The 22,909-nt window shown below is 41.3% G+C and overlaps 1 protein-coding gene across 4 annotated transcripts in view; it reads left to right on the forward strand.

The window, feature by feature from the left end:
• Positions 1 to 22,909, forward strand: part of LOC135100446 (uncharacterized) — a 61,967-nt gene that overhangs the window by 6,158 nt on the left and 32,900 nt on the right. The window contains exons 2-3 of one of the 4 annotated variants that reach the window (XM_064003343.1): positions 4,479 to 4,601; positions 13,371 to 13,481. In XM_064003343.1, the coding sequence (XP_063859413.1) occupies positions 4,521 to 4,601; positions 13,371 to 13,481 (192 nt within the window). In that variant the 5' untranslated portion in view covers positions 4,479 to 4,520. Of the gene's footprint in view, positions 1 to 4,478; positions 4,602 to 13,370; positions 13,490 to 21,454; positions 21,636 to 22,909 lie in introns of those variants that run through there. The other 3 variants (XM_064003344.1, XM_064003345.1, XM_064003346.1) reach the window with 3 other exon arrangements.

The following is a 22,909-nucleotide window of genomic DNA, read 5'->3' on the forward strand; positions in this document are numbered from 1 at the left end:
GGCAGTTACAGCCTGCCCTCTAAAGACAACTCTTTTCCTCCACGCAAAACTACAAGCACCTAATAACACACACACCCTTCACTCAAAAATTTCAAAATAATCATGGCGACTCCTTCACCAGCCTTGGAGTCCCCATCTGGGGAGGGAACCATAAATGTCCCCAGGTCGGACTGCCTTTCTGTCGACGACCCTAAGTGTCTTGACACCCCGCTCAACTTTTTCTTCATTAATTTCTGCAATATTTGCGGTCTAAGATCTAATTTTCAATCTGTAGAACACCACCTCTCCTCTTCTAAACCTCATCTTCTTTTCTTCACTGAAACTCAGGTGTCTTAGGCAACTGACAGTAGCCCCTTTTCTGTTCCCTCCTACTTTCTCTATCCTCATTTTCGATCCAAAGCTGGATGTTGCGTTTATGTGTGCAACGACTTAACCTGTTCTTGTGCCCATGCTCTTGAATCTTCCGAGTTTTCCACCATCTGGCTATGACTACAGAGTCACTCTCAAACTAAATTTATCTGTGCTGTATACCTTTCACCTAACTCCTCTGACTATAAGAAATTCTTTGACTTCTTAACTTCCAAAGTGGAGCACATTCTGACCCTCTTCCCTTTTGCAGAGATCTCCATTCCTGGAGACTTCAATGTTCACCACCAGCTTTGGCTTTCCTCTCCCTTCACTGACCATCCTGGTGAACTAGCCTTCAACTTTGCTATCCTCCATGACCTAGAGCAATTGGTGCAACACCCTACTTGTATTCCTGACCATCTTGGAGATACGCCCAAAATTCTTGACCTTTTCCTGACCTCTAATCCTTCTGCTTATGCTTTCACCCTTTTTTCTCCGTTGGGCTCCTCCGATCACAATCTCATATCTGTATCTTGTCCTATCGCTCCAATCCCATGCCAAGTCTGTTCTCTAACTAACCAAAAACTCCTTCATTAACAGGAAGTGTCAAAATCTTTCAAGATCTAACTCCCCTCGTGGCTTCTGGCATCTAGCCAAAAATATTTCCAATAACTTTGCTTCTTCTTCTTCTTTCCCTCCTTTATTTCAACCAGATGGCACCACTGCTATCACATCTATTTCTAAAGCTGAACTCTTCGCTCAAACCTGGGCTAAAAAGTCTACCTTGGACGATTCTGGGCTTGTTCCTCCCTCTCCTCCACCCTCTGACTACTTCATGCTATCAATTAAAATTCTTCTCAATGATGTTTTCCATGCCCTCGCTGGCCTAAACCCTCGGAAGGCTTATGGACCTGATGGGGTCCCTCCTATTGTTCTCCGAAACTGTGCCTCCGTGCTTCACCTTGCCTAGTCAAACTCTTTCAGCTCTGTCTGTCAACATCTACCTTTCCTTCTTGCTGGAAGTTTGCCTACATTCAGCCTATTCCTAAAAAGGGTGACTGTTCTAATCCCTCAAACTACTGTCCTATTACTTTAATTTCCTACCTATCTAAAGTTTTTGAATCTATCCTCAACAGGAAGATTCCTAAACATCTATCATTTCACAACCTTCTATCTGATCGCCAGTATAGGTTTCATCAAGGCCGCTCTACTGGTGATCTTCTGGCTTTTCTTACTGAGTCTTGGTCATCCTCTTTTAGAGATTTTGGTGAAACTTTTGCTGTTGCCTTGGACATATCAAAAACTTTTGATAGAGTCTGGCACAAAGCTTTGATTTCTAAACCACCCTCCTACGGTTTCTATCCTTCTCTCCGTAACTTCATCTCCAGTTACCTTTCTGACTGTTACATTGCTGCTGTGGTAGACGGTCACTGTTCTTCTCCTAAATCTATTAACAGTGGTGTTCCTCAGGGTTCTGTCCTGTCACCCACTCTCTTCTTATTATTCATTAATGATCTTTTAAACCAAACTTCTTGTCCTATCCACTCCTATGCTGATGATACCTCCCTGCACTTTTCCATGTCCTTTCATAGACGTCCAATCCTTCAGGAGGTAAACATTTCACGCAGGGAAGCCACAGAATGCTTGACTTCTGATCTTTCTAAAATTTCTGATTGGGGCAGAGCAAACTTGGTATTGTTCAATGCCTCAAAAACTTAATTCCTCCATCTATCAACTCGACACAGCCTTCCAGACAGCTATTCCCTCTTCTTTGATGACACTCAACTGTCCCCCTCTTCTACACTGAACATACTCGGTCTGTTCTTTATTTATAATCTGAACTGGAAACTTCACATCTCATCTCTAGCTAAAACAGCTTCTATGAAGTTAGGCGTTCTGAGATGTCTCCGCCAGTTTTTCTTACCCCCCCGGCTGCTAACTCTGTACAAGGACCTTATCTGTCCATGTATGGAGTATGCTTTACATGTCTGGGGGGGTTCCACTCACACTGCTCTTCTAGACAGGGTGGAATCAAAAGCTTTTCATCTCATCAACTCCTCTCCTCTAACTGACTGTCTTCAGCCTCTCTCTCACCGCCGCAATGTTGCATCTCTTGCTGTCATCTACCGCTATTTTCATGCTAACTGCTCTTCTGATCTTGCTAACTGCATGCCTCCCCTCCTTCTGCGGCCTTGCTGCACAAGACTTTCTTCTTTCTCTCATCCCTATTCTGTCCACCTCTCTAACGCAAGAGTTAACCAGTATTCTCAATCATTCATCCCTTTCTCTGGTAAACTCTGGAACTCCCTGCCTGCTTCTGTATTTCTACCTTCCTATGACTTGAATTCCTTCAAGAGGAAGGTTTCAAGACACTTATTCATCAGTTTTTGACTACTGCTTTGACCCTTTTATGGGACTGGCATTTCAGTGGGCATTTTTTTTATTGGATTTTTGTTGCCCTTGGGCAGTGTCCTTCCTACATAAAAAAAAAAAAAAGAGACAAACAGAAAACCCTTCTCAAAGAACAGCACAATGGAACCCTCAAGTAAAATGATGTTTTAATTTTTGCAAACTTTTGCGTTATTATTAAATGGATTTAAGTGTTTTACTCAGGTAGTACAGGAATGATACTTCATTAAAAAGGGAATTTTTGCAGAGGTGAACCAAAGCAGTCAATTGCATTCTGATGTTCTCAACAGAAGTAAAATAGGCCCACACTCAGAGCAAGGTGTAAGGGGGAGACACTAGAGAGATGAAAGGGACGTCTGGTTGTATTGTTTAATGAAGACGTCTCTTTAATAATCATTAACTGTGTCCTGGATATTTTTCAATCTTAAACTTGTATTTTGGATATAGGCTAGTTTTCGAATGCTTATCAAAGGTGACAAATACGCAGTGAGTGGACTCAGCCCTTGTATACAGGGGGTCCTTGAGTTATGACAGAGTTCCGTTCCTACGACCATGTCTTAAACTGATTTTCAGCATACGTCAAAACTAGCCTATCCTTGATAGGTGTAGCAATAGTCCATTGGCCAGGTGTTTTGAAATAGGCCAGATATCTGGCCAGTTTCCGTAAGCATTTCTCCCTTTTGTGCTCACTTCAATATGTCTAATTTAACTTCCATGGTGATTTCTTTCCTTTTCTTCAATGCACTACCATCAGATGGGTCTGCCTTATGCTTGAGAACCATGATTAAGGGTATAAAATTCTCAAAAAGCACCACAAACAAGGGAGTGAATGATAAATAGTAACTCAAAGTGACACACAACTGAGACTGACTAATGCTTCCTTCCTCGGTGTGTCGTTGCATGACAACATATTCTGCTGTCTTCGTCAAATAATTCTTTGTATTATTTTTACTTCTTTATGCACTATGAAAGGAAATAAAGGGGGGGGCCTGCAAACTGATATAACCAAAGAAGGCAATAATGGAAGATACCCAAAATTAAATAAATAAAACAGTCAGAACAAATGTTTATATATATTTTTTATTTCTTTATTTAACTTATAAAAGATTGTGTTTGGTGTAGTATGTGTGTGGTGTTGTGTAAAAAGTAAGAGACTGTAGAGTATTGTAGAACATGCAAGTACCCTCAGTGTAAATGTGGCACTGAAAAAAATAAAATAAAATAAAAAAATTGGCAAAGAGGAATGTACAGTGATAAACACCGCCAGTGTTTTAACCATGAAATTGCAGAAGTTGAGAATGTCACAAGTTGAGGACTCCCTTAAATAGCTTTTCAGTCATTGAACAGTGATCTCTGACATTTTATTGGCAGGGTTAGACTTCTTTTACCTAGAATGACTATGCTGATGATGGTTAATTTTTTGTGTTTGAGAAGGTAATGCAGCTTCCCTGTCTCAATGCCTTGATTGGAGAGGAATGCAGTCTTGCATGCACTGTATTTCATATCATTATGATTCCTTTCATATTGGCAATTACAAGACCTTGTGCTCGTTTTGTTATTTTTTTGCTCTTTATCAGCAAGCCTGAATAAGACTGAGGAGGTATGTATTTTATAAAGTCATGTCACCAATTTCTTAAGATGCCTCAAAAATCTCTTTCAAAACATCCTCCCACAGCTTTGTGATAATACAGCATGTGTTAAGATGTGTTAATGTATTGCAGTTACTGAGGACCTCAGCCTTTGTTGCACTACCAGCTCTCAAGATGTCATCCAGCTTGGTGGTCCTCCAGGCAAGTGATCTCCAGCAACTAAATTTCCTGCATCAAGAAAGCACAAGACTGAAGGTAAGATAATAAACTCATCACATAGTATAATGTCAGCTTTTCATGAAAAAAGATCACAATATACAATTGATTTTACTAATGGGTGGATTACTGTCTAGTGCAGTGGTTTTCAAACTATTTAGTATGATGGCACACTAAGAAACTAATATTTTGGCAGCACAGCTGTCCTTTGATATATATATATATATATATATATATATATATATATATATATATATATATATATATATATATATATATATATATATATATATATATATATATATATATATATATATATATAGTCTTAGACTTATCAGTTCCTTTTAAAATACTACATGTAAATTTCATTATTGATAATGCACACTTACCTTATTGGTGAGACACATGAAGTTGACTGGATTTGCATATCTGCGGTATATTATGAGAAACACTAGACAGGCACACCCTCATTTCTTCTTCAATGCTTAGCAGTCTTGACCTTTTCTTATTTTTATGTTAGTGAGGGTTGAGAACCCTAGTTCACACAAATATGAGATTGAAAACAAGAAGAATTTTTTGAACTTTTTTCGCTAAATGTGGGAATTCTTTCTCATTATCAGTCCAGAAAATTTCAAGTGACACTTCCTTGTACTTAAGTTTCAGAGTGCGGTCATTACGGATGTCTGTTAGCTCCTCTTCCTCACTGAGACTAAGTTGTTGTGAGTTTGATGGATCATGAATGAATGGATTTCTCAGGCAATCATAACTTTCAACAGATATATTTGGAAAATACTTTTCAATGTTCTTTTCTAGGCTTTCAAGGTGCTCACATATCAGTGGAACAATGTCTTTGTTTTTTGTAGCAGCAGTTTTTGGAAACATATCCAAGTTGCCATCTTTCACTTTAACATTCCAGAGCCTTCATTTTATCTGAAGAAGATAACAGATCTTCCAGTCTCTCTTGCATGGTAGTACTGTCATTGTTCAGATATTCAAAAATATCTGCTAAGTAACATAATTTGACATACCAAATTTTGTCAGCCAGTAATTCACAAAATTCAAGTTTTCCTTCAAAAGTAAAGAACATGAGCATTTTTTTCTTCAGTTCCTGTACTTGAGAAAGCACCCTGCCTCTTGATAACCATCTAACTTCTTTGTGCAAGATAAGGGCTACATGAGGAGCCCTGATGTCTTCACAAAGCAGGGAAAATAAGCGTGACTTAAGTGGTCTGCTCTTGATAAAGTTTACCATTTTTACAATGTCATCAAGAACAGATTTGAATTTGCATCCCAGTGTTTTAGTAACAAGAGCTTCATGGTGCAAAAAACAGTGGGTTGAAATCAATTCTGGATTTTCTTTTTTCACTAATGATACAAAAACCTTTCACTGATCCTACCATTGAAGGAGCACCATCCGTGCAAATCCCTACACATGATTTCTATGTCAAATCAACTGTCTGCAAATAGTCACTCACTGTAGAAAATACATCTTGTCCTGTGGTTTGCACTAGCTCTTTGCAGCATAAAAACTGTTCTGCTATTTTATTACCAGTAATATATCACATGAACACTAGTAACTGTGCTTTTCCTCTGTCAGTTGACTCATCTACTTGTAAGGCATACATTCCTTTTTCTTTTATAAGTTCACAGACACTTTTTTCAATATCAGATGACATCTCGATTCTCCTACTAATATTATCAGAGAGAGGAATTTTCTTTACTTCTTTTTCAGCTTTAGTCCCAAACATTGTTTTTACTATAGCACAGCATGATAGAAGAATGAGAGATTCAGCAATTATATGGAGCTTCATAGTTTTGGCAATTAATTCTGCTACTAAGTAGCTTGCTTTTTGAGCCTTCTCTGCTCCTTTAACTTTTTCTCAAAACTGCACCTTTGTTGTTTGTTGTCAATTTAAGAGTCTCTTGAAATAATCCAGAGGTTTATCAGAAAGGTAACTGTGTTTTGTAGTTAAATGTCTCTTCAATTTACTAGGAACCATGGCTTCATTTGATAGTTCAGTACCACACACAACACATTTTGGCTTAGGACCAAGTTCATCGTCACACCATGTGAACCCCAGGGCTAGGTAGTTGTGGCTTACTTTTGCTAGCAACTGCCATTGTCTTCATTAGATCTACACTTGGGACAGCAGAATTAGGCTCATCATCAACCATCATGTCACTTCCACTAGCCTCCTCATCACATTTATGCTTCTTTATGATGAATTTATCCATTTTTCTCAGGTTTTGAAAAAAAATATGAATATGACAACCAAAAGAGTAACTTCCTCCAGTCACAATCAAGGCCACACTGACACACACTGAGGAGTGGGGAGCGGCTGGGAGCAGGCTGCTTACAGATGCGTACTGGACACGTACTCGACCAGTCTGTCATTCGCAGTATAAGTATTATTCTTGCCGATCAATGTGAGGAATTCTCGAAACCTAGCAAAATTATATTATTTTCATGGCACACCAAGGAGATAATGGCGGCACACTAGTGTGCCATGGCACACACTTTGAGAATCACTGGTCTAGCAAATGCATTTTGTATCCTACATTTTGTCAACATATTCACCATGTTTTTTTTTTTTTTTATGAAAATATTATTGTCACCATATAAATGTTCCATTCTGTATATAAGATAGAAATTAATAACTAGCACATGCTAATAGTGCTTTAATTGGGATGTATTTCATCAGTTCCATTGAATTTCTTTTTGACATGGAATGTATCCTTTCACTGAATTTTAGTCAAGAGGATAGTTGCAGTACAGTGACACAGTTTCATATCATGGCTGTGATCTGAGGTTAGGAAGGACATCCACTAAGGTAACAATTCCTAAATGCCAAACATAAAGTTCTCCATTAAGAAGCACTGTCTCCAGAGCCAGTGACTGAGCCAGGTCACACTGTCAGAGTGACTGTGTCAATCCATCATCCCTCCCTCTTGCACTGCATGTGAAGAGGAAGAGGAGAGAGAGAGAGAGAGAGAGAGAGAGAGAGAGAGAGAGAGAGAGAGAGAGAGAGAGAGAGAGAGAGAGAGAGAGAGAGAGAGAGAGAGAGAGAGAGAGAGAGAGATGGTGTGTTAGGAGTTAGGTTATCACTAACATTTAGGCTCTAATCCAATAATTTGCCCAGTACAAGTGTGGCAGCACCACAGGCTAAGAAATCCCTGGAAAGAACGACATGTAAATGCTCAGGATAAAATTGTCAGACAATAAAGAGGAATGTGTGAATGTTTGTTTTACAAAGCATGAGTTGACTGCTGTAGTTAAAAGGAAACACTGAAGACTAATTTCATAATGCTACCAAGATTATATAGTGATAATTAATTACATACAAATGACTTAAATGTTCAATATTTATCTATCTATGTATCTATATACCCAGCAGTACCACACAAGGTGGGCCAGATATGGCATCCCACACACACACACATCATTCACACTCTTAGCCCCATCAGCTACTGTTGGAAAGGGATAGTCTTGTGATCTACCACATTACATACATGACAGGAGCCCATACACAAGGCACACACACACACACACACACACACACACACACACACAAAAAAAAAAAAAAAAAAAGAAGAAAAAAAAAAAAAAAAAAAAAAAAAATATATATATATATATATATATATATATATATATATATATATATATATATATATATATATATATATATATATATATATATATATATATATATTGCTAATAAATCATGGATAAAATTCTACTTTCAAACAGTACTATTTATTGTTTAGTGAAAAGATGAAGAATCTCCAAGAATGGAAATCTCTACAAAAGGGAAGATAGTCAGGATGTTCTCCACTTTGGAAATTAAAGAATTCTTTGTAGTTATGTGAGAGGTATGCAGCAAAAATGACTAGTTTAAGAGTGACTCTGAAATCTAAGCCAGATGGTAGAAAATTCAGAAGTCTCAGGAGTATGGGTATGAGAGCAAGGTAAGTTTTTGCACACTTATTAAGGTGCAACATACAGCTTTGGATTGAGGATGAGGATAGAGGAAACAGGAGGGGACAGAGAAAGGCTTACTGTCAGTAGCCTTAGACACCTGTGTTTCTGTGAGGGAAAAAAAAAAAATGAAATCTCGTAGAGGAGAGATGATGTTTCTTAGATTGAAATTTAGATCTAAGGGTGCAAATGTTGCTGAAGTTAATGAAGGAGAAGTTGGGGGATGGATGTCAACATGCTTTGGGATAATAACAGAAGAGCAGTCTGCCCTCAAGATATTTCTGGTCCTCTTTCCAAATGGGAGCTCGGAGAGTGTTCAAATTGCTATTTTAATTTTAAAATGAAATGGATGGCTAGGAAGAGAGAAAAGTGAGTGTCACTGACATGGATGTAATCCTGAACCAGGATAGGTAAATAGGTGGAGATAGGTAAGTATGTTTCATACAGGGACTGTGACATGTAAGGCTTGATGATTTCTTGCAGCTTTCCTTATTTTCTTATGTTCTTATGTTCTTATGAAAGATTCTATGCCTGTGATTGAGTTAATTTCAACAGCATGGTGAACAATAAGATATGGATATCCCTGCAAGAGAGGATGGGATCAAGATTGTTGTGTAATATTGATAAGTTGAAATATAATTAAATGAGACATTTAGGAAACAGTGCCATGAGTGAGAACAATTAGAGTGAAATTTCTTAATCAGCATGATAGATCTTGTGAAAGAGTAATAATGGATATAGTTTGTATGAGTTGAATTTTTTTTTTTTTATGTAGGAGGGACACTGCCCAAGGGCAACAAAAATCCAATAAAAAAAAAATGCCAGTCCCATAAAAGGGTTAAAACAGTAGTCAAAAACTGATGGATAAGTGTCTTGAAACCTCTCTCTTGAAGGAATTCAAGTCATAGGAAGATGGAAATACAGAAGCAGGCAGGGAGTTTCAGAGTTTACCAGAGAAAAGGATGCATGATTGAGAATATTGGTTAACTCTTGCGTTAAAGAGGTGGACAGAATAGGGGTGAGAGAAAGAAGAAAGTCTCGTGCAGTGAGGCCGCAGGAGGAGGGGAGGCATGCAGTTAGCAAGATCAGAAAAGCAGTTAGCATGAAAATAGCGGTAAAAGACAGCAAGAGATGCAATATTGCGACGGTGAGAGAGAGGCTGAAGACAGTCAGTTAGAGGAGAGGGGTTGATGAGATGAAAAGCTTTTGATTTCACCCTGTCTAGAAGAGCAGTATGAGTGGAACCCCTCTAGATATGTGAAGCATACTCCATACATGGATGGATAAGGCCCTTGTACAGAGCTAGCAGCTGGGGGGGGGGTGAGAAAAACTGGCGGAGACATCTTAGAACGCCTAACTTCATAGAAGCTGTTTTAGCTAGAGATGAGATGTGAAGTTTCCAGTTCAGATTATAAGTAAAGGACAGACCGAGGATGTTCAGTGTAGAAGAGGGACAGTTGAGTGTCACTGAAGAAGAGGGGATAGTTGTCTGGAAGGTTGTGTCGAGTTGATAGATGGAAGAATTGAGTTTTTGAGGCATTGAACAATACCAAGTTTGCTCTGCCGCAATCAGAAATTTTAGAAAGATCAGAAGTCAAGTGTTCTGTGGCTTCCCTGCATGAAATGTTTACATCCTGAAGGGTTGGACGTCTGTGAAAAGACGTGGAAAATTGCAGGGTGGTATCATCAGCATAGGAGTGGATAGGACAAGAAGTTTGGCTTAGAAGATCATTAATGAATAATAAGAAGAGAGTGGGTGACAGGACAGAACCCTGAGGAACACCACTGTTAATAGATTCAGGAGAAGAACAGTGACCGTCTACCACAGCAGCAATAGAATGGTTAGAAAGGAAACTTGAGATGAAGTTACAGAGAGAAGGATAGAAGCCATAGGAGGGTAGTTTGGAAATCAAAGCTTTGTGCCAGACTCTATCAAAAGCTTTTGATATGTCCAAGGCAACAGCAAAAGTTTCACCAAAATCTCTAAAAGAGGATGACCAAGACTCAATAAGGAAAGCCAGATCACCAGTAGAGCGGCCTTGATGGAACCCATACTGGCGATCAGATAGAAGGTTGTGAAGTGATAGATGTTAAAGAATCTTCCTGTTGAGGATAGATTCAAAAACTTTAGATAGGCAGGAATTTAAAGCAACAGGACGATAGTTTGAGGGATTAGAATGGTCACCCTTTTTAGGAACAGAATGAATGCAGGCAAACTTGCAGCAAGAAGGAAAGGTAGATGTTGACATACAGAGCTGAAAGAGTTTGACTAGGCAAGGTGCAAGCATGGAGGCACAGTTTTGGAGAACAATAGGAGGGACCCCATCAGGTCCATAAGCCTTCCGAGGGTTTAGGCCAGCAAGGGCATGGAAAACATCATTGTGAAGAATTTTAATAGAAAGCATGAAATAGTCAGAGGGTGGAGGAGAGGGAGGAATAAGCCCAAAATCGTCCAAGGTAGAGTTTTTAGCAAAGGTTTGAGTGAAGAGTTCAGCTTTAGAAATAGATGTGATAGCAGAGGTGCCATCTGGTTGAAATAAAGGAGGGAAAGAAAAAGAAACAAAGTTATTGGAGATATTTTTGACTAGAAGCCAGAAGTCACGAGGGGAGTTAGAACTTGAAAGATTTTGACACTTTCTGTTAATGAAGAAGTTTTTGGTTACTTGGAGAACAGACTTGGTATGGTTCCAGGCAGAAATATAAAGTGCATGAGATTCTGGTCATGGAAGGCTTAAGTACCTTTTGTGGGCCACCTCTCTATCATGTATAGCACGAGAACAAGCTGTGTTAAACCAAAGGTTTGGAAGGTTTAGGTCGAGAAAAAGAGTGACGAATGTACACCTCCATGCCAGACACTATCACCTCTGTTATGCGCTCAGCACACAAAGACGGGTCTCTGACACGGAAGCAGTAGTCATTCCAAGAAAAATCAGCAAAATACCTCCTCAGGTCCCCCCAACTAGCAGAGGCAAAACACCAGAGGCACCTTCACTTAGGGGGATCCTGAGGAGGGATTGGAGCGATAGGACAAGATACAGATATGAGATTGCGATCAAAGGAGCCCAACGGAGAAGAAAGGGTGACAGCATAAGTAGAAGGATTAGAGGTCAGTAAAAGGTCAAGAATGTTGGGCGTATCTCCAAGACGGTCAGGAATACAAGTAGGGTGTTGCACCAATTGCTCTAGGTCGTGCAGGATAGCAAAGTTGAAGGCTAATTCACCAGGATAGTCAGAGAAAGGAGAGGAAAACCAAAGCTGGTGGTGAACATTGAAGTCTCCAAGAATGGAGATCTCTGCAAAAGGGAAGAGGGTCAGAATGTGCTCAATTTTGGAAGTTAAGTTGTCAAAGAATTTCTTATAGTCAGAGGAGTTAGGTGAGAGGTATACAACACAGATAAATTTAGTTTGAGAGTGACTCTGTAGTCGTAGCCAGATGGTGGAAAACTCTGAAGATTCAGAAGCGTGGGCACGAGAGTAAGCTAAGTTATTGTGCTCATAAACGCAACATCCAGCTTTGGAGTGAAGATGAGGATAAAGTAGGAGGGAACAGAGAAGGGGCTACTGTCAGTTGCCTCAGACACCTGAGTTTCAGTGAGGAAAAGAAGATGAGGTTTAGAAGAGGAGTGGTGGTGTTCTACAGATTGAAAATTAGATCTTAGACCACGAATGTTGCAGAAGTTAATGAAGAAAAAGTTGAGGGGGGTGTCAAGACACTTAGGGTCATCAACAGAAAGGCAGTCCGACCTGGGGACATTTATGGTCTCCTCCCCAGATGGGGACTCCGAGGCTGGTGTAGGAGTTGCCATGATTCCTACACCAGCCTTGGAATGTGACAGAAGTGAGGGAGAACAGTATGCCATATGACTAATCACTGCCAACTTAGATGACAGGGATTTTTACTGTCGTTAATGCAGTAACAACTGATGCTTGATGGCTGGTTTAATTGAGACACTTAAATATCCCAGAATCAAATCTAGCAGTTATTTTGGTTACCATCTCACAACACAGGTTTTTCAAAATGACCAACATAATAGTCATCTTTGCAAAAAAAAAAAAAAGGAAACATTGATCACTGCCAAGGAACCTTGAAGTTCTTTCATCAAATTACTCAAAAACATTATATGTAGTGAATTGCTTTGTGATAAAAAAAATATGATGATGTTTTTTCTGTGACGTGGTGCATTACCACAAACACTTGACAATTTCTTATGCCTATGAAAATGACTATATATGAGCACTTTGTTTTTATCCTTCAGGAGGCAATAGGCAAAGACAAGAAATATCTATGGTTTATGACTTGGCTTTTGATTGGGTCTCTGCTGCCTCTTCATTTCTTCTTTCCACTAGTCACTTTGTTCTGTTTATAAACATAGACAAATGTCATGTTTGGTGTCCAGTGATATAACTGTGTGAGCAACACCTGGGTGAAACTCTCAGACAGGGCCGCTGAGAGAACTGAAATGTGCTGGTGCAGGAATAGTTTAGGGGCCCCATCCCTGTGACCAGTAGGTAAAGGTAGAGATGGGGGTCCCCATCTCTACCTTTGGGCTCCCCAAAGATCCCATGGACCCTGGTGCAATGCACCAGCTGACCACCCCTCCTCCCCCTCTCAGTGGGCCTGCTCTCAGAACTAAGATAATTACATCCAATAAATAGGAACTTAGATTACTGAAAATTGCTCATCCTAAGAGATTCTTATGCAACATTAGGTGAACAGCAAAGAAGGCAGTTAAGTACTGAGACAGTTCATAGACTAGCTTATGCAGCTGCTTTTGCAATTATCTGTTGCTTCTGTTGCATACCACTTTGTAATATGTATTTTTGTGTTGCAGATAGTGTGCTTTGATCTAAGCCCATCATTTATTCTGCTTGGGGCCAATAGTGGCACTATATATGTGCTGGATCATGAGACACTCCACCTCAAGAAACAGATCCCAGCAGGGGTAAGTAAGTAAGTCTTCATCTTGTGAGACAGCTATAGGTTATTTTCTGAAATGACAAATGTTTTCTTAATCAGCTTATATTCATGCACTGTTGGAAATGGCCTCTCCCATGGTTAGCAAGGATTGTGTTCAATGTTACTCTTGATCTTATGAGTCATGTATTGTTGCTCCTAAGTGAAGGCTTTATAGTCTTGAAAGGGAAAAGTTGAATACAAAAACAAATAGTGTCCACCATACAAGTACCCTATTTGCTGACATATTAGATGCATCTATGCATAAGATGCAACTCAATTTTACAAAGGTGTTTTGTAGAAAAAATTTTTGTTTCATCATAAGGTTATGGAAAAAAATTGTAGTGTGTGTGTATATGTGTGTGTGTGTGTGTGTGTGTGTGTGTTATGTAAGAGGGCCACTGGCCAAGGGCAACAAAATTTTTTAATAAAAAGAAAGGTCCACGTGATGCTGGTTTCCATAGAGATGTCAGATAGAATAATTAAAAAAAACAAAGAAAAACAGAGGATAAGTGTCTTAACCTCCCTCTTGAAAGAGTTCAAAGTCATAGAAGGGAGGAAACAAAGAAGCAGGCTGGGAGTTCCAGGGTTTATGAGAGAAAGGGATGAATGATTGAGAATACTGGTTAACTCTTGCATTAAAAAGGTGGATAGAATAGGGATGAGAAAAAGAAAAATTCTTGTGCAGCCAGGCCGTGGGCAGAGGGGAGATTTGCAGCTAGCAATATTGAGAGGAGGAGGCAGTAGGCACCTGCCAAAAAGATAATTACTCCCAGTGAGGTCTAAAGCCCTGGATCAGGGGGTGCTGTGAACTTATCTTTAAACCCAGCTGTGACCTCACTGAACATTTCCCTTTGTGTCTCACAACATAAGCGGGCAGTCACAGCCTGCCCCCTAAAGACAACTCTCTTCCTCCACACAAAACTACAAGCACCTAATAATACACACACCCTTCACTCAAAATTTTAAAATTCATGGCAACTCCTACTCCAGCCTCAGAGTCCCCATCTGGGGAGGGGACCACAAATGTTCCCAGGTTGGACTGCCCTTCTGATGATGACCCTAAGTGTCTTGACACCCCCCCTCAACTTTTTCTTCATTAGCTTCTGCAACATTCGCGGTCTAAGATCTAATTTTCAATCTGTAGAACACCACCTCTCCTCTTCTAAACCTCATCTTCTTTTCCTCACTGAAACTCAGGTGTCTTAGGCAACTGACAGTAGTCCCTTTTCTGTCCCCTCCTACTTTCTCTATCCTCATTTTTTTATCCAAAGCTGGATGTTGCATTTAGGTGTGCAACAACTTAACCTGCTCTCCTGCTTATGCTCTTGTATCTTCCAAGTTTTCTACCATCTGGCTTGTTGTTGGATGTTGCGTTTATGTGCACAATGACTTAATCTGTTCTCGTGCCCACGCTCTTTCGAGTTTTCCACCATCTGGCTACGACTACAGAGTCACTCTCAAACTAAATTTATCTGTGCTTTATACCTCTCACCTAACTCCTCTAACTATAAGAAATTCTTTGACTACTTAACTTCCAAAGTGGAGCACATTCTGACCCTCTTCCCTTTTGCAGAGATCTCCATTCTTGGAGACTTCAATGTTCATCACAAGCTTTGGCTTTCCTCTCCCTTCACTGACTATCCTGATGAACTAGCCTTCAACTTTGCTATCCTCCATAACCTAGAACAATTGGTGCAACACCCTACTCATATTCCTGACCATCTTGGAGATATGCCCAACAATCTTGACCTTTTCCTGACTTCTAATCCTTCTGCTTATGCTGTCACCCTCTCTTCTCTGTTGGGCTTCTCCGACCACAATCTCATATCTGTATCTTGTCCTATCGCTCCAATCCCTCCTCAGGATCCCCCTAAGCGAAAGTGCCTCTGGCGTTTTGCCTCTGCTAGTTGGGGGGACCTGAGGAGGTATTTTGCTGATATTCCTTGGAATGACTACTGCTTCCATGCCAGAGACCCATCTTTGTGTGCTGAGCACATAACAGAGTTGATAGTGTCTGGCATGGAGGCATACATTCCTCACTCTTTTTCTTGACCTAAACCTTCCAAACCATGGTTTAACACAGCTTGTTCTCGTGCTATACATGATAGAGAGGTGGCCCACAAAAGGTACTTAAGCCTTCCATCACCAGAATCTCATGCACTTTATATTTCTGCCTGGAACCATGCCAAGTCTGTTCTCCAAGTAACCAAAAACTCTTTCATTAACAGAAAGTGTCAAAAATCTTTCAAGTTCTAACTCCCCTCGTGACTTCTGGCTTCTAGCCAAAAATATCTCCAATAACATTGTTTCTTTTTCTTTCCCTCCTTTATTTCAACTAGATGGCACCACTGCTATCACATCTATTTCTAAAGCTGAACTCTTAGCTCAAACCTTTGCGAAAAACTCTACCTTAGACGATTCTGGGCTTGTTTCTCTCTCTCCTCCACCCTCTGACTACTTCATGCTACCAATTAAAATTCTTCACAAAGATGTTTTCCATGCCCTTGCTGGCCTAAACCCTCGGAAGGCTTATGGACCTGATGGGGTCCCTCCTATTGTTCTCCAAAACTGTGCCTCCGTGCTTGCACCTTGCCTAGTCAAACTCTTTCAGCTCTGTCTGTCAACATCTACCTATCCTTCTTGCTGGAAGTTTACCTACATTCAGCCTGTTCCTGAAAAGGGTGACTGTTCTAATTTCTCAAACTTCCGTCCTATTGCTTTAATTTCCTGTCTATGTAAAGTTTTTGAATCTATCCTCAACAGGAAGATTCTTAAACATCTATCACTTCACAACCTTCTATCTGATTGCCAGTATGGGTTCCATCAAGGCCACTCTACTGGTGATCTGGCGTTCCTTATTGAGTCTTGGTCATCCTCTTTTAGAGATTTTGGTGAGACTTTTGCTGTTGCCTTGGACATATCAAAAGCTTTTGATAGAGTCTGGCACAAAACTTTGATTTCCAAACAACCCTCCTATGGCTTCTATCCTTCTCTCTGTAACTTCATCTCAAGTTTCCTTTCTAACCATTGTATTGCTGCTGTGATAGATGGTCACTGTTCTTCTCCTAAATCTGTTAACAGTGGTGTTCCTCAGGATTCTGTCCTGTCTTCTTATTATTCATCAATGCCCTTCAAAACTAAACTTCTTATCCTGTCCACTCCTACTCTGATGATACCACCTTGTACTTTTCCATGTTTTTTCAGAGACGTCCAACCCTTCAGGAAGTAAACATTTCATGCAGGGAAGCCACAGAACACCTGACTTCTGATCTTTCTAAAATTTCTGATTGGGGCAGAGCAAACTTTGTATTGTTCAATGCCTCAAAAACTCAATTCCTCCATATATCAACTCGACACAACCTTCCAGACAACTATCCCCTCTTCTTTGATGACACTCAACTGTCCCCCTCTACTACACTGAACATCCTCGGTCTGTCCTTTACTTATAATATGAACTGAAACTTCACATCTCATCTCTTGCTAAAACAACTTCTATGAAGTTAGGTGTTCTGAGACATCTTTGCCAGTTTTCTCATCCCCCCAGCTGCTAACTCTGTACAAGGACCTTATCCGTCCATGTATGGAGTATGCTTCACACGTCTGGTGGGGTTCCACTCATACTGCTCTTCTAGACAGGGTGAAATCAAAAGCTTTTCAACTCATCAACTCCTCTCCTCTAACTGACTGTCTTCAGTCTCTCTCTCTCATTGCTGCAATCTTGCATCTCTAGCTGTCTTCTACTGCCATTTTCATGCTAACTGCTCTTCTGATCTTGCTAACTGCATGCCTCCTCTCCTCCCACATCCTTGCTTCACAAGACTTTCTTCTTTCTCTCACCCCTGTTCTGTCCATCTCTCTAATATAAGAGTCAACCAATATTCTCAACTATTCATCCCTTTCTCTGGTAAACTCTGGAACTCCCTGCCTGCTTCTGTATTTCCACCTTCCTATGACTTGAATTCCTTCAAGAGGGAGGTTTGAAGACACTTATCCCTCAATTTTTGACTACCACTTTGGACCCTTTTCTGGGACTGGCATCTCAGTGGGCTTTTTTTTTTTCTTTTTTATTGTATTTTTGTTGCCCTTGGCCAGTGTCCCTCCTACATAAAAAAGAAAAATCAGTAGAGCAGTTAGCATAAAAATACCAGTAGAAGATAGCAAGAGCTGCAACATTGCAGTGATGAGAGAGAGAGGCTGAAGACAGTCAGTTAGAGGAGAGGAGTTGATAAGATGAAAAGCTTTTGATTCCATCCTCTCTAAAATAGTGGTGTGAGTGGAATCCCCTGATACAAATGAAGGAAATTTGATGCATGGACAGATAAGGCTCCTGTACAGAGTTAGCAGCTTGGGGGAGGGGGGTGAGAAAAACTGGCAGGACCTTGACGCAGTGGTGCATGGTGTCAACCTTGCCATCGCATGGGGATTGCAGACCATTGAGTTGTTGAATGGACTCCGCTACTATCCATTGCTGGATTGATGACTCACTGAGTTGCTGCGCTTATTTTTGAACCAAGGCATGTGGCAGGATGTTAATCCACTGCTGCATCAATGTCACTTGGCATCTGATGACAGAGTTCAGTTTGGTTTTGTCTGTAACACTCGTCCACTTCACAGAAAGCCATGCCGAAGCACTCACATGCATCCCCAAGGAGTGGATGCGGAGCAGCAAACTGGCAGCAGCAACAGGAGATGAACTGGGTAACCTCAGGACCAGCATTGCAGACCTTCATGTGTGTGCTGATCACCCAGGCATCTTTCACACCCAGTACTTCACATGGTGTGAGATTTCTCGGGCAGTTACATGGGCCAAAGCATGTGAGGCCATGAAGCATTGTGATGTGTGCCACAGCATCAACCCAGCACCAGTAAATTGGTGGAGTAGCTTGTTGGATGTGGAAGAGACATGGTGGCATTTAACTGTAGACATCACTCACTACCTTGGTCAAGATTACTTGTCCATTGTCGACTGTGGGCTGTCCTGGTTCTGTGTATGGCGGTAGCTATGCAGGCCAGATGGTGATACCATCATGAAGGAGCTGGAGCAGGTGTTCTGTGAACAGGGAGTGGCCATCGAACTACTCAGTGATAATGACACTATTTTCTGTGGTTACCAGTTTGCAGCCTTTGCTGCACATTGGGCATGCTTCAGGTGGTGTTTGCACTAAGTGGCAATGGCATTGTAGAGCGCAACCATCACACAGTGAAGGTGATTGCCACCAGGAAACACTTCCATCACCAAAGGCTCTATAGCATTATGCCCCACAATGGAACTATGGTGACTGAGGCTCCAGCAAGTGTTGTGTACTGCTACAAGGTGTGAAACTGTGTATGACCAGGTCAGGAACAGACAGCTGATGACACCACACCAGGTGATGATGGAGGCGAGGAATATTTGACAGGAGATGCTGTGTGGATCAGGAAGTGTGGTGAGAGATGTATCTATATGTCACAGCCTAGCATCATTGCCAGGGTGAGCTCGCTGCAGGTGGTGGAGGTTGATGGTAAGCCGTGGCTTGTGTGGGGCATGCAGCATCACAACATTGTCATGCCAGATGACTCTGTACAGCCAGACATGTACAACATGGCAGATGACCCTCTGCTGCACATTGGTGTGCAAATGCAGCAGGGGCAGCAACATCAGGTGCTGGGACAGAAGGTGGCTCTTCTGGATTTGTCCATAAGTCCATAAGTCTTTGTGGTTGTGCCAGACTGTGGTATGTAGAGGGCAGCAGTACTGCTTAACATGGTTGAGGTTTGGGCTGAGCATTGCACCTCTTGTTCTGAAGAAAGTTCTGAGCACCATGCTGAGTTGGGATGAGATGATTAACAGAGCTGCTTCACTCTGTGTGGATGACATACTTGAGAATGAAAGTGTGGCCTCTGCAGTTGATGTCGAGTGTCATTTGAGATGTCATAGCATAGTATGTAAACCTGCCGAATGCATACCTGAAGGAACTAGGGTGCTTGGCATGAGAGTCTAAGGGGAGTGCAGGGGCCTCTCCTGGAAGTGGAACAACAGCATTGAAGATGTGCTACAGAAACTGACAAGGCGGACAGCATTCTCTCTGTTTGGCCAGCTGACTAGCCACCTGCCTGTATGTGGCTGGCTGAGAGCAGCAGCATCGTTTATTAAGAGATATGCCAACAAAGTCACCGCTACCTGGGATAATGAAGTCACCAACTCAAAGCTGCGCTCTATGCTTGAAGAGACTTTGAAAAAAGTCAAGAGCTTTGATTGAGCCAGAGGGCAGTGGGATGTGAGTGGTGAATAGCCTTGCTGTTGGTTGACACAAGTTCCCACATGCTTGGAGCAGTCTTGGAAGTGGAGAATAGCACAGAAAATGTTTACTGGCTGAGGCGGGGTAAGGGCTCCCCCACATCAACCTTGCTGAACTGGATGCAGTCATCATGGGGCTGAACCTGGCCATTGCTTGAAAGATGACAGGCTCCAGGACTTTGTTTCATTGGGTGACAGACACACTGTCAGGCAAGTCATGTGAAGACCAAAGCTTTGAGGTAGATGTTGATCCGCAGGCACTTGGGAACTCTGACAGGTGTGGTTGAGGAGTATGGTCTGAGTTTGGATGTGAAGTTTGTGTCTTTTGCAGAGAATAAAGCTGACATGCTAACCCAACTGCTGAAGAGGTGGCTTAGCTTGGAAGGTGAGTAGTTAGCATGCGGAGTGGTTGACAACATCACCTGGCAGGACATTGCCAAGATCCGTGACACCAGCAGACACCTAGGCATACACTATATTTTTGCAGGAGAGACTGTCCCACAGTTCAGCAGCAACAAGTACATCCTGTAGTTCAGGAGTGTCGTGAATCTCAATCCATTGATCCTGCACCACAAAGTGGCAGAAAGGGAAATTGAGAGTTAGTGAGATATAGGCCAAAGTGAGTATGGACATCTGTTATGTCAGTAATAGACATTACCTCACTCTCACAGACTGTGGTCCATTGCACTACACCATCTGGAGGGGACTAAGGCATTAGGACACCTCCAGCATTGTTGGGCAGGTGGAGTTGGTATTTTTTGGAGTGGGAAGTGCCTGAAGGGTTGTTGACTGACAATGCCACCAGCTTCTGCAGCTCCATGTTTGAGGAGTTTGCTGATCCCTGGGGCATGGCTGTTAGCTGCTGTTGTGGAAATGTTCTGTCGGATGACTGAATATCAGAAAGGTGCCACCACTTGGTGAAGACTATAGTGGCACTGATAGGCTGCTCTGTGGCTGAAGCAGTCTATCGTTACAATGTGATGCCATGAGGACATGATGCCACATCTGCTCTTGCCCATCAGTTATTCAGGTGTGAAGTAAGGTTACTTGGCATTGAGATAGACCAACCCATTGACCAGCCAGCATTACTACAGTGTCAGAGATCATGTGTGGATTTGACACTCCAGCAGGCACTGCGACTTGAAAAGTGCAGAGGGCACGGTTACAAGAGTTATTCCTGATCAAAATGTTGAAGTTGATGGCATGCCCTGCCATGTGCATGATTTATGGTTAATCATGTATCCACTACCCTCCATGGGGGAATGTTCAGCCATGAGGAAGTCTGACGCAGTAAACAATGACGATGCCTTGCTGATCCAGGTGTGGCCCCAAGCTTGGTGCTGTGATAAAGACTCTAGCTAAGAAGAAGAGGATGACAGTATAAAAGAGGAGGAGGAGGAGGAGAAAAATGTTAACAGCCTGGAAGGACCACAGTTACGCTGGGGTTCTAGGATGTGCCGACCTACTTAACCATGTTAATATTGTGATCTCTAGGATCATAGGGGAGTGTTGTGAGTGAGCGAGCAAGTGAGTGAATGTTGTGAGCAAGCAAGCAAATGAGTGAGCGAGTGAGTGAGGAAGGGAGCAATATATTGTTTCACATGTATTGTTAAATTGTTGTTTCAAATTTTATTATGGGGCTTTGGACCTGACCTGTAGAGTTGCTTTGTTATTGGTGGCAGGGAGGGTGAATAAAGTGAGCAAGGGTGACAATCATCTTCCTCCACCTGAGTCCCAGCCACAATATTGTCATGTGCAGTGAGTTAAACAAGAGGAAATAGCAAAGAAGAGGAAGATAGAAGACAGATGAGATGAAGAGAGTCCAGAGCTGTGGAGAGAGGCCTGCCTGCTGAGTAGGCTGCAGTAGGTATTTTGTCTTCCTCCCCCTCCAACTCCTCTTTTGAGCACCATGTTGGGAGTGCTATTGTTTGAAAGATTATAAAACAATGAACAACATGACACAGTTAAATTGCCACTATCCTCTTCATGGAGGTGTAGCTAGCAAAATTATTAAAATCTCGTTGCTCATAGTGGGTGGTGGGTGGGCACGACACATCCCTCCCCCGCCTTGTACCTGTACCCCCTCCCTACTTTTTTGTCTTGTGACTTAACCCCACTCTGAAAAATGCACGGGTATACGAAAATGATAGATGAAGTGCAAGAGAGGGACGGATGGGTTGATGTGGTATACCTGGATCTTAAAAAAAACATTTGATAAAAGTTCTCCAAAAAGCCTTATATGGAAGCTAGAGAATTGAGGAAGACTAAAGGGAGCAACATTGGGATGGATGGAGGATTATTTACAAGGTAGGGAAATGAGAACAGTAATTAGAGATACTAATTCAAGTTGGCATGAAGTGACAAGTGGGATACTGCAAGGATCTGTGTTGGCACCTGTTATGTTTCAAATGCATGTAAATGATATGACTGAGGATCTAAATAGTTATATAAACCTGTTTGCTGATGATGCAAAAATAATGAAAATAATAAAGGATGAAAATGACTGCAAGGAGTTACAAAAGGATATTGACAAGATACATGCATGGAACCAATGTTGGAAACTAGAATTTAATGCCAGAAAATGCAATGTGTTAGAAATAGGAAAAAGTAAAAAGAAATCTTCATGGAAGTACAAAATGGGAGGAGAAATGATAAGGAAAAATAATGAAGAAAAGATTTGGGAGTAATGATTCAGGACACACAATCAACCGAAAGACATATAAACGGGATATTTGGCTCTACATAAAAGCTTGTTTACAAACATTAAGATGGTGTTCAACTATTTAGATAAATGATGAAGAAAATTATAACAAGCATGATGTGTCCTAAATTTGAATACACAGCAGTAGTTTGGGCTCCACATAGAAAAAAAAAAAAAATATGGAAATGAAAAAAATACAGAGGATAGTGACAAAGATGGTACCAGAATTGAAAGACTTAAGCTATGAAGGAAGAGATGGGTTTACCAATACTATGAGAGAAGAGAAAGAGGAGACCTGAAAACAATGTACAAATTAGTAAACAATATAGAAGAATAAACAGAAATGGCTTGGTACCACAGATGGAGGAGGAAGAGAGACAGATAAAGGGGCATGGGAAGAAAATAAAGAGTGGATGTTCAAGCAACATCAAGAAAT

The sequence above is a fragment of the Scylla paramamosain genome, chromosome 5 (genome assembly GCF_035594125.1).
Source record: "Scylla paramamosain isolate STU-SP2022 chromosome 5, ASM3559412v1, whole genome shotgun sequence".
Lineage (NCBI taxonomy): Eukaryota > Metazoa > Arthropoda > Malacostraca > Decapoda > Portunidae > Scylla > Scylla paramamosain.